This window comes from Brachypodium distachyon, chromosome 3 (genome assembly GCF_000005505.3).
Source record: "Brachypodium distachyon strain Bd21 chromosome 3, Brachypodium_distachyon_v3.0, whole genome shotgun sequence".
NCBI classification, from domain to species: Eukaryota; Viridiplantae; Streptophyta; class Magnoliopsida; order Poales; family Poaceae; genus Brachypodium; species Brachypodium distachyon.
Window position 1 is genome coordinate 51,202,508 of NC_016133.3, and position 11,805 is coordinate 51,214,312.

General features: G+C 45.7%; 2 protein-coding genes across 4 annotated transcripts; one reads left to right on the forward strand and one right to left on the reverse strand.

Annotated features, from left to right (window-relative positions):
* The first annotated feature begins 2,844 nt into the window (after positions 1-2,844).
* Positions 2,845-4,070, forward strand: LOC100836770 (homeobox-leucine zipper protein HOX24). The gene is made up of 2 exons (XM_003569938.4): positions 2,845-3,308; positions 3,382-4,070. Exons 1-2 carry the CDS (start codon positions 2,946-2,948, stop codon positions 3,694-3,696), a joined length of 678 nt encoding a protein of 225 aa, XP_003569986.1. The 5' UTR covers positions 2,845-2,945; the 3' UTR covers positions 3,697-4,070.
* Positions 4,071-5,007: 937 nt separating this feature from the next.
* Positions 5,008-11,487, reverse strand: LOC100837264 (embryogenesis-associated protein EMB8). 3 transcript variants are annotated; one of them, XM_024461641.1, is made up of 9 exons: positions 10,982-11,485; positions 9,494-9,622; positions 7,939-8,070; positions 7,402-7,544; positions 7,207-7,304; positions 7,017-7,111; positions 6,321-6,370; positions 5,372-5,731; positions 5,008-5,255 (listed from the first exon to the last, which is right to left on the reverse strand). In XM_024461641.1, exons 1-7 carry the CDS (start codon positions 11,405-11,407, stop codon positions 6,323-6,325), a joined length of 1,071 nt encoding a protein of 356 aa, XP_024317409.1. In that variant the 5' UTR covers positions 11,408-11,485; the 3' UTR covers positions 5,008-5,255; positions 5,372-5,731; positions 6,321-6,322. The 3 variants fall into 3 exon arrangements, with proteins under 3 accessions (XP_024317409.1, XP_003569988.1, XP_024317410.1); XM_003569940.4 differs by having other exon boundaries at positions 6,321-6,374; positions 10,982-11,481; XM_024461642.1 differs by lacking the exons at positions 5,008-5,255; positions 5,372-5,731; positions 6,321-6,370 and having other exon boundaries at positions 7,086-7,111; positions 7,207-7,323; positions 10,982-11,487.
* Between the last annotated feature and the right edge of the window lie 318 nt (positions 11,488-11,805).

Consider the following 11,805-nt stretch of genomic DNA (forward strand, 5'->3'; position numbering starts at 1 on the left):
GGCGCGCCGGCGGCTAGGGTTAGGTTTAGGACTTGTGGCCGGGTCGGTGTGGGCATGTGGGGAGTGGCCGAGCCGGGTATGGGCTAGGGAGTGGGCCAGTGGGGACTGCATGGGGAAAAACTATGGACCCTAACATGCTGTACATGGATATGGGCTGGGCCTGGAGAGCTCACGGGCCTGGGTATATCTGAACCATTCGGTATTGCCATGTTTTTTCCCGGCTAACCATAGGTGAACTTGAATTAACCGTGACAAATTCAATTTTCTGTCTGTTAACCGCATTAAGGATCGAATTTTTTAGTTTTGTTCTATTTGAGTGTGGTCCCGATTACTCCCTCCGTCCAGCAATAGGGGCATATTAGGGTTTGGTTGACCAAACTTTTAATCACAAATTTCTTCATGAATATGTGACTAGCGTGATCAAAATCACAACCATAAGCAAATATCCTTGAGTAGAAATATAATGGATAGGAATTTATGTCATATAATTATATATTAATAGAATAACTTGTGGTCAAAGCATTGGTGAAAAGAAAGCTAATACGTCTTCTGTTGTTGGACGGAGGTATTATTTCGGTTCCGGAGAGTGATTTTTGGTTAGCTCGCCCACCCGGTAACGCTGAGACGAGCAATGCAACGTCTGCTCTGCGGGCTTTCGCGGTTGGCCTGCAACTGCAATGCAAGGTCTCTGCAACACGACCGGTCGACAGAAGCATTAGACGGTGGCTTACTCAAGAAAAAGAAGAAGGAAGCAGATACTTTTTTCTTCTCGCCCGCGCTGCCACGCGCCGGAGTGCGAGACTCCGAGGGCTCCTGATTGCCGCCGTCGAGGCGTCGACGGCCGTAGCGCGCACCACGCGCGCGACGTGGACCGTCCTGTGCGCCAGCCACCCGCGCTTCGCCGCGTGCCCACGTACGTACGCCAAAGCCGCACGTCGACGTCTGCGCACGCGCGAGTAGAGAGCCTCCCCTTCCCCTCTTCTTCCTGGCCCAATCGACGTACTTAACCCAACTATGTGTGCACTCGTCACCATTAACTACTGGTTTTATCCGCAACCGGCCGGGTTGTCATCCTTAATCGCTGTTCCTCATCTTCGAAAGGAACAGCCGCACAGACGTGCGTGTCCGCGCCGAAGCCCTCGGAACCGCGCGTGAGGCCTCGATCGATGGGTACTTTGCCCACGCCACGCCATCACATCGTATGATCGTAGTATCATGCATAGTGTAGTATGCTGTTATTCACGGGGGTTGTGTTTTAGTTTTACTTTTGGTTATATGAGTACTCCACAGCCTCCACCACGCTAGCTGATCTCATAGTTTCTCTAGCACGAGTAGGGAGTTAACCGTCGTAGCGAGATAGACTGGGTTCGGTCTGGGACTGTGTTACTGTGCGGGTGTCACTATGTCACGTACCATAATTGACAGCACTTTGGAGAAGGCATTTTATCATTTCGCCGTTGATGGTAAGTTTAATCGGCATTATGTTAATCATGGCGCTAATTATGCATTTATTCCGGGCAATATTAAAACATGTCGCTGGCTGCAGTTGCGCCTCCTGTAACCTGAAGCCGCAGAAGACGCCGAATGGTCCGAGCCTTCGGCCGATTACGTAGGTAGGTGAGCGCGCTATTTGTCTCGGTGACTCGACACAGCAGTGCTCTCACCGTTTCGTAATTTTTGTCTCAATTTGTTTAAATATTGATGTATCTTTTTTGTCTCAATTTGTTTAAATATTGATGTATCTAGTTTAAAAAACGTATATAATATTTTGACAAAAATTATGAAACGAAGTATTACTTATCTCAGCCCACAGCAGACCGGCACGAGTCACGTGCAAGAAGCCAAGAACTTACCGAAACTTTGACAGCAGCGTTCGAGCAAAAAAGAAGCGTAAACAGCGGACCCAACTTTAAGGCAAGTATTTACAACAAGGTATCCGAGAAATGACATGATCGAGCAGCGGCGATTGCGTCCGGGGCAACACAACTCTTTTACAGCTTGTGCGTTCTCATTTGTATAATCCTCCACGGATTAACAATCCAAAAATTGAATATGAATTGATCAACGGGAGACTCCAAGTTAAGCATTCAACTTTTCACGCACCCGAATGTAGCTACTTCGTCGTCAGGAACGCGTTACAGGGACAGCCGATCGAATCAAGATATTTGGCACGGAATAGTAATCTTTTTTTTTTAACTCAAGAATTCTGGAGTAATCTGGTTGTCATGCTGAGCAAATCACAACACACACAATGTCGTACCAGGGGATGTCAATGGACGCGGAGCAGCTGGAGGACACGTAACTCCGGAATAGAGATAAGCTCTCTTCTGGTACTTAGCTTTTAAAAGATGTTTCCTATCCTAGCTAGCTAGCCATAGGACGGAGAGGAGATCAATATCCACAGAATTTTCCTAGTCGATCGAGCCGCGAACGCGCGGAACAGCGACCCCCTACCCAGATGTTGGGAGCCTATAGCGAGAAGCCCCCCGGGCAAGGCCATGAGCCACCGCGGCACTCTTTCGGGACAAGCTGTGCGACGCCCTCGGGCCTATTGACGCTGTCCGTCGATCGAGCTAGCCGATTTCCCCCCTCCGAGAAATTCTCTGAGCCGAGGGAAAGAGGACCGATCTCGTACTCCAGCTCTGGTGCGTGCGCGCCCCACGTGTCCGGGGCGAGCCGAAATCAATCTCGAGACGGATAACCATTCCGTGCATTGCGACCGTTCCGATGCGTACCACCTGGCGCGTCGCGTAAAGCGATGGGTCGACCGACCGGGGCCTACAGGAGTTCCAATTGGGGAAGCGTGTTGCCACGTGTGAGGCTTGGGCACCGGTATAAAACCAGGGCCGGGCCGGCCGGCGTACCACGTCCCAACGCCACAGCTGCACGCCTGCACTAGCTTAAGTGGAGGCACAACCTTTGACGACGATTCGATTTCGATCGAGATGGAGAGCGACTGCCAGTTCTTGCTGGCGCCGCCCATGTACGGCGACGGCCAGTTTCTGCAGCAGCAGCTGATGGGCGGCTCAGGGGAGATCAGGAAGCGGCGGTTCACGGACGAGCAGGTGCGGTCGCTGGAGAGCACGTTCCACTCGCGGCGGGCCAAGCTGGAGCCCCGGGAGAAGGCGGAGCTGGCGCGGGAGCTGGGGCTGCAGCCGCGGCAGGTGGCCATCTGGTTCCAGAACAAGCGCGCCCGGTGGAGGTCCAAGCAGCTGGAGCACGACTTTGCCGACCTGCGCGCCCACTACGACGACCTCCACGCCCGCGTCGAGTCGCTCAAGCAAGAGAAGCTCACCCTCGCCGCGCAAGTACGTGACCGTTGATTTAGCTGTCGTTACACGTGAGTTGCGTGCTAAGTACTAATTGTGATTTGATCTACAGTTGGAAGAGCTGAAGGAGAAGCTGAGCGAGCGGCAAGACCAGAGCGGTAGCAGTGACGACGGCGCCGAGCACGAGGTGGATCACGACAAGGACGTCAGGGACAACAAAGTTAGCTGCGTCGTGGAGGAGGAGGAGGCCGAAGGCGCGGCGCCGGTGGTGGACGTCGTCTCGGATGAATCGGCCGTGGGCTGGTACGAGTACGAACGCCTGGCGTACGGGGGTGGTGCTGCGGCTGCCCTCCCCGAGCCGTTCTGCGCCACCCCGGAGCTGTGGGAGACGACATGGCCGCTGGTGGAGTGGAACGCGGTCGCATGAATCAACCACTGCTAGCTCGATCTGTGTATGTACGTACGTTGGGTGAAGGTCGATGTTGTTGCTAGCTCGTCCAGGGAGTTGATCAACAGAGATCGATTACCGATGGGGTCAAATTAGGTAGAACCACAGAGCAGAGAACTAGGGATGCATGCAACTGGGACGGTGAAATCTACATGCTCTGCACGAGAGAAATCAATCCGACAGTCGGCTGCGTCGACTCTGGGATCGATTCATGTCCGTGAAAATGTCTTGAGAGCCAGATCGATCCGGTCCAACGTCTGCGTGTCGCTCATGTGGTTCCCATATATTGGCGCCGCTACCGACGGAAAAACTACTGTTGCCGATCAAAAAAAAATAATGTTTTTTTCCTACTAGTAGTCACGCATGCCTCGTTCCAGAATCCACCCGATCGAGCTTGTTGCGGACGCAGGTACACATGTAGTAAGATTCACGCACACAGGGGAACGAGAGAGAAACGTCGCTCTCCTTGGGGGCAAGCAGGCCGCTGTCGCAGCACCACAGGAGACGATTCGTATCGTTTGTTGCTCGTTTGGACGCCACCCAGCGTGTCGACCATCCGTTCGTCCCAGAAACGACGCTGGCTGCGGGGGGCGGAAAGAAGAGAGGGAAAAAAAAAGGCAGAAGGGAAAAGACGCGGGAGGCGGCTGTCAGCAGGACAGAGGATGGCGCGGCAACGAAAAAAGGAGTTCCTGATGCGTGGCCCGGCGGCCGAATGGGTGGTGGAAACGAACGACCCACCGGGCGTGAAAGCGATGCTAGGTCGAAAGAGAAATTCAGAGGGTACGCGGATACTCTTGTTAAAGAGTATTTTGGGGAATTATTCGTGGGCGATTGGGGTGCCTAGGCTCAAGTGGAAATTAGCGAGAAACTCGAATTGCTTGATACGAGAGCGGGCTGATCGCTCCATGTTGGTGGTTAGTTGGCATCGCGGATCGGCAGGTTGTGAGTTGTGACTCTCTTGAATGAATCTGTCGCTTGGAAAAATTTAAGCACGAGGGACTGGTCTGTTTGAATTTCCCTACTGCCAGGCCTATTTGATTGTGATTTTAGGATGGAGCCAATATTTACCATCCGTTCATCTGCTCAGTTCAGCCAGAAGTTGACTGCTTAAAACGACTGCAGTTAACTGCTCAAAACGACAACTTGAAACTCGGTGGTTTTGGCGCATTTACTACTCTGTAAGACGGAAGACAAGTCCACAAGTCTTCGACTCTTGTTGGCCGTGTTGCCTTTGGCTGACGAGGTCTATAGTCTGTCCCTTTTCATGGGATTAGTACAAGAATACTTCTATACCGATAAAAAAAAAGCGATGCTTCTATATAAGAGGGAGGGCTGGGTGCATTAATGAATGCTGTTGAAATACGAAGTACTATAGTTTACAGAATGGTACACTTCTGATACATCATGCCTTTCCAATGGCAAATAAATGCTTCAGGTCGAAATTTCAGCAAGGGGAGCCAGCAATTGACTAACAGCGCCCATGGATTTAAAGGTGTTCAGAACCACAGCGATTTTGTCGTTCGGTACAATACTCGAACCTGCGACAGGCAAAGTAGGCAGAGGTAAGAGATCTTAATGGAAGAAAAGGAAATATATACCTAAATGGAACTGTACGTACACGAATGAACCAGAGGATGTAAGATCGACAATATACCTTTATCTTGGTCGACCAACGTACTCAACTATGCGCATAGCAAATTTCAATTGCAGAACAGCAACTGAAGACTCAACTATGCGCATAAAATATGCCTAACGAATGGTAACATTCTGAGAAGGGAAAATGTCACTATCTCTGTACATGCACGGATAAGTGGGGTACTGATGTCTGTGGAACACTCTGCTGCTCATCGGAGGTGCTATTCTTGGTAACTGAGCTTGTTTCGTTCTGAACATGTTCTAGAAACTCCATCACAATTGGGTCAGTCCAAGGACATCCAAATGGAGCTTCATCACCTGCTATCCATCCAAGATGACCACCCTGTGGTGTTACTATCAGTAAGCAGTGTGGATTTGCCTGAAACAACAAAAGAACAAGTCTCTCTTAAGAGGTTTTAGAGTACTAGTGCATCACTGAACAAAATCAGCATTCCATTTATGTATCAAAAGTTGGTGCAATATGTAAGTTATCCGCAGAAGTCAAACTTTGCATTCTCTGCAGTCACGGCGACTTGAAACACTCGAAGATTTTGGAGTCATGGACCCAATCTAGCATGTTTTCACTTTTGCAAAAAAAGACAATGGACTTGTACAAGTAACACAGCTCCACTATGTGATCCTAGTGGGTTGGATTGAGCATGTTGACATGTTGCCCTTATGTGGTTATGCAAGATCCCACCTGTGAGTAATTGGGTGAAAAAAGGGTGCTTGCTGCAATTCGGAAATACTACATCTGTTCCTAAATATAAGATGTTCTAACTTTATTCTAAGTCAAACTTCTTAAAATTTGACCAAGCTTATAGAAAAATCTACCAATATCTATGACTAAATTAGTTTTATTAAACTCGTCATGGTATCTATATCTTTCATAGTATACATATTTGATATTGTAGAATTAGTACATTTTTCAAACTTGAAGAAGTTTGACTTAGGAACAGAGATAGTACCTTCATATCTTCCCTAGGAATTCCCCTAGATGGTGCAATTGGGTCATTATCTGCCTGCACATAAATATGCTAGTATTAATGATATAATAGATGAGAGCTAACAAAAACCTTCCACTAACCTACAACACCTAAGGCCCAGGTTCTATCCGCTCAACACATTCTCCACCGTAGGATCTAGGCTTGTGATATAGAGGTCAGAACTTGTCAAACAAACCACACTCCGTAGACGTCAGGAGCAATCTCATCCATTGGTTCAGGTTGCTGAAGTGGGTTTTGATTTACTCTAGTATAACAATGTATGACCTTATTATTTCCTGGTGTCTTAGAATAAATAAGTTAGTGTAAATGACAAAAAGGCTAATGAACTTGTTTTTCAGCATGCTTATGAGTATGAAAGTACAAAACAGACTTCATTTGATTGTAAGATCACAGGCCACAAATTAGCCTGTGTTGCAATATTTCTACTTCACCATTTTAATAACTTGTAAGACATAGGCAAGTATTCAAATGTTTGCCCGGCTTTCATTTTGAGTGTAAGACCAAAGGCCACAAACTAGCCTCTGTTGCAATATTTCTACTTCACCTAAACCTTAAGCCATATTCCGAAGTATGTAAAATGTAGTAATCTTAAACTGAGTAATTAGAAAGCTGTTGTTCTTGATGCACTATCGTGGCATAAAGAACTGGTAGCTTCACCTGTATGCACAATAAGGGTATGGAAATATTCTTGATGGAATCTGAGCTGCTTGAGTTGGAGTAATAATCATCCACAGACTTGAAACCGAATGAAACTGCACACCATGGAATTATCTATCAAGTGTGTGGTTCCAATAGAAAAAAAAGGTACAAAAAATTGCCTTCAGTTCAGTATGAGGTCACCACAAACCTCGGGTTAGTCCTTCATCAAAATCTCTAACACTCGTTGCATTAGCTGCCTTTGGTATATCATATTCACCTTCCAGTCCTTCAAACAGGAGTGCATGCCTAAAATTTGATGAAGTTCCTAAAAATCAGCTGTTAGGAAAGGAGTGTGAATATTACTGAGATTTGGGAATACTGGATAGGTGAACAAAAGGTGTACTTCTTAAATATAGTCCTCAGACCCCTAGCAAGTGCTTTATCATAGATGTTGTTGAACCCTTTGTGGAAATCTTCGTCTGCAATTACCAAATTAAACGGGTTGCACATGGACACTGCTCCAGAAAGAGGGCATTTATCAGTTTCCTGGAAGCAAAGAAATATTGAGTTAACCTATGGCGTACGAGCTCTTTGGAATCACTCATAGGCAGAGGAAGCAGAGCTTTGTGATCAATCATATAGGAATAAAAAGAGCCAGTGCAATGCCAGTCACTTTGATTAACATCGCTGGCCTCAAAGAAAAATGGCAGATATCGGCGTATGCAGGTTAACCAAGCATCAATTGTGAAATGGAACCAGACGAGTAGCCTCTCTCTCTAAAAAAACTAAGCATCATTTTCCACGAAAGGACTTATGTGGAGCACTTAGACTGGGTACAAATATGTCAATCAGAAAGAATGTGTCAACTGGAAAGGGGAAAATAAAGGTTATGTTGTTGCATAGAACTGTAAACTTCTCTATCACAGAGTACAGAGCTCACCTCGCCAAGGTAACGCACAAGAATATTTGCTCCAAGAGACCAGCCAGCTGCATATATACTACATTGAGGGTAACGGGCCAAAACATGATCGACTACTTGACGGAGATCTCCAGTAAATGAAGCAGAATAGAACTGTGCATGGCAGAAGACAAGTGTCAATATATTTATAAAATGAGATGCTCTTGTAGAGTTTATGCTTAATTGGTTTTGAAATAACTTTCTACTTTGATCGTTATATTTGTCTGCTTCGTTATGCTATCAATATATTCTGACATCTATTTACTTCTTAGTTCTCCTCCACAAGATTCATCATCCACTGGGCCTATGCTTATGATCACAAAGAATGGTGTCAGCAAACAACATTTCAATATGAATTTCCTACATATTAGGTCAGGTAGAAGATGCTAATAAGTCTAAAGTCATAAGATACACAATTACACACTACTTTGAAGGGTAAAAGGTGGAAGAGAAAAAGAGTCTGAACCTGCAAACGGAATAACCAATTTTTCTCGAGCCATTGCACAAGTACCAAGCATGTGAGACTCATGGACTAGACGTTGCTTCTCATGTAATTCACACCAGTCAGTATATTTTATGGCATATGTTACTGAAGGGGCCCATGTAATAGTCTTAGGAAAACCTTAAACAAATGACAACCTTCAGCTATAGAGTAATCAGTAAGTACTGAAGTGAAAGCTACATTATCACACCTTGACACAAATTAACATAAGATTTATTTTACGTATAAATCAGTTACTACCAAACGAAGAACAAAAGTCTAGTCTGGTACTGTCGGAAGAGAATTAAAGATGCGTTTTATAAATTCTGTAGAAGGGTGGAAAGTGGGAATAGAACACAATTTTGAGAATAATTCCAAGAATAAACTCAGATTGACAAATGCTATCTGCCACAAAAATAATTCCAAGAACCTATGATGAAGAAGATAGATTGCTGTTTTTTTTTGCAAAATTTTGGGGCTAATATTGCTTTTGGAAGGTAAGAACTAAGAATAACAGATAAAATTCAAACCTTTGATTATTAAAATTGGTTGGGTCAAATTATTCTCAGATGCAATGTAAGCTAGCTTCTGCCAGTTCCATATCATGCTGCCCAGTAGGCAACATGGAAATAATATTTTCTCCCAAACGTGACTCTGGAGGCTGCTCCAAGACATTTGGACATCAGGACCATTGGACCAATAATAGAGGGAATAAAGATAAAGCAAGTAACAAAATATGTTGCCTAAATATGTACATCTTTTACGAGAGGATGACGACTTCCCAGACAGACAGGTACTGTTCTGATGAAGATGAAGGAATAGCAAGACTTTTATGATGTCCGCTTCTGTGTGACATGTTGTGGTGGTTTGCCAAAATGCATATTGACATGGTTTATTTGCTTCCTTGGCTTATGTGAAATGCCTGGGCAATATCTGGACGCTTACAATATTGATGCAAACTAACTTTCCTGGTAGCATTTGCCTTTTATTTGCAGACGCTAATTAATTTTGCGGGAGCTATACTATATTTGCCCCAAAAATCGACAAAAAAAGTACCTTTGCAGTAGTCACAGGGCTGTCTGCACATCCACGGCTATTGAATACGACAACTCGCCATCCTTTGCTTCGAGCTCTCAAAAGCATATGCCTTACATATGTATCTCCACTTCCTCCTGTTAGACCAGGCTGCCAACCAAAACTTCCACCATCAAGGACTAGCCATAAATTAGTCAAAAACTAAGCATTGATGAAAGTACCAAGTAAACACTAAGCATGCTGCATTCCTGCTGCATATAGGAGGTACAGAGAAATTAAATGTTGATGTCAATAGTAATCTCTCTGCATGCCACAAGGTTGAGTTTAACATGATAAATGCAAATCATGAATTTGGACCCAAACAAATTGGTCCGTTTGAAATTATATTAAAACCACCTATATCTGGTAGCATCATTTAGCTTTACACTTTTTGTGGCTAGTCCTAAAATACTTGGTTCTTGAGATCTTTTGTGAACAGTTCGCTAAGTGCTTAATAAAAACGCAAAATTTATATGTTCAAAATATCCTTTCGCAAGCTTGTGGTAGAAGTTATGCATGAATCTTTTTCTTTAATTTCGCCTAGCACATGAATAGATATAGTGATGTTCAGATAAAATTCAATCTAATTCAAATAGTCACAATGAACATATCACTAACAGATTAACAAATAGAGGTGGCACATCAGATCCATGGAGAAGCTTCTAGCATACGGAGCTATAATAATTTGTTAAGGATTTCAAAGCCGACAAGTTTTCTCTCTAATAGATCATCGTGAGGGGTAAGGATCAAACATTTCCAATGATGACATTCATGTATTATTCAGAAAAAATCTGCATATGTATTGTATGGTGTCATTAGGTATTTTTAGATCAAAAGGTTCCATCAGGTATTTCTTGCTTGATGTATTGTCTCCATATGTATACCCACCGTCATTGTGGAGTCATGGTGCTAGTTCGAAAATGCTATGCAGTTGGAACCATCACAATAAGTCAATAACAACATTTCATTTTCAGAAATTCAGATCCAGATTCCTTCAAGCGCTGCCTTAGTATACCTCCTATTTCACCTAACATAAATCTATTTGCAAATCGATCTCCGCCACGTAAAATATTACTCCCATAGGTATGAACTGCTCAGCAGCACAACTATATCCTGTATAGAGATGAGAGATCGTCTCCGAATTAATCGAAACTTGCAGCAACTTCTCTCGCTTCTACAGAGGTAACATAGACAGACACCAATAAAGGTATCAAAAGCAAATTACACACGGTCCACAACCACAAGCTCACTGAAAGTCAAATTTAGAAAAATGTCGTGGCAGAATCTTAGCCACTCTTAATCACTCAAATACTTGTACCTTACTACCCATACCCTCTGCTCGGATTCCTAAAATTGATCCCATAGCTAACCAAATCAACTACTCCGTATATCCTTGACGCTAACAAAATCTCACGCTTCCGTTGTACTCCATCTAGTCCGCAACAGAGCAAGAGGAAAGTGGAACCGTACCAACAGAATCAGCACCGGCGCGTCTCGCGGCAACGTGCGGTCGTCGCCGGAGACCCAGTCGAGGGCGACGGCGCCGTCGTCGGGGGTGCGGAGGCATTCACGCCGGAACGCCACGGCGGGGCGCGACCGCGTGAAGGCTGCGAAGATGGTCTCGACGTGGCAGTTCGACGCGAGGATGGGGAAGGCGCGGTACGGGCGGCGGAGGCTGTCGAAGCCGGCGAGGAGGGCGCTCCGCGCACCGGCGATCTCGAGGCTCGAGTGCGGGAGGAGAGGTTGCTCCCCGGTGCCGCAGCTCGGGTCAGGGTTTTGAGAGGAGACGATGGAGGAGGAGAGCGACATGGTGGCAGGGAGGAGTAGGGAGCGGAGGCGAGGGGTGAATCGGCGGGCACAGCCGGCGAATGGGGATGGCGTTTGTAGTGCGGCCATCGGATTCTTGCTTGGAACACCGAAGACCCTTCTCTAGTTTTTTTTTCAAAAGAGTTTTGGACAGCTAGGACTAGGAGCGAGACAGTAGGATATTATTTTTTTGATGGGGCGAGTTAGTAGATATTTTGATGGGTTTGTTAAGACGTGGCTGTCGTGTGGGGCACGTGGGCTCGTGGGCCGTGAGGGATTGTTCAAACCTTGGGCTGGCAATGGCAAGTATTGGGCTACAACACCGCACCGTTCCGCTAAAAAAAACCACCGCACCATAAGCACGATGAGTTCCCCTAAAAAAAGAGAGCTCTAGATGCGGTTTTACCCTTCGTTCGGACTTCGGACGTACGGAGGGAGTATTGAAACTTTGCATTTGAAATTGACATTGGGTTTTCTGAGTTACGTTG

Coding starts and splice junctions, on each gene's coding strand:
- LOC100836770 (XM_003569938.4), top strand. CDS start 2,946: ATGGAGAGCGACTGCCAGTTCTTGCTGGCGCCGCCCATGTACGGCGAC. Junction 3,309..3,381: donor AGCTCACCCTCGCCGCGCAA/GTACGTGACCGT, acceptor TTTGATCTACAG/TTGGAAGAGCTGAAGGAGAA.
- LOC100837264 (XM_003569940.4), bottom strand. CDS start 11,407: ATGGCCGCACTACAAACGCCATCCCCATTCGCCGGCTGTGCCCGCCGA. Junction 7,545..7,938: donor TTGTGCGTTACCTTGGCGAG/GTGAGCTCTGTA, acceptor CTTTGCTTCCAG/GAAACTGATAAATGCCCTCT. Junction 5,732..6,320: donor TTCCTAGGGAAGATATGAAG/GTACTATCTCTG, acceptor TTGTTGTTTCAG/GCAAATCCACACTGCTTACT.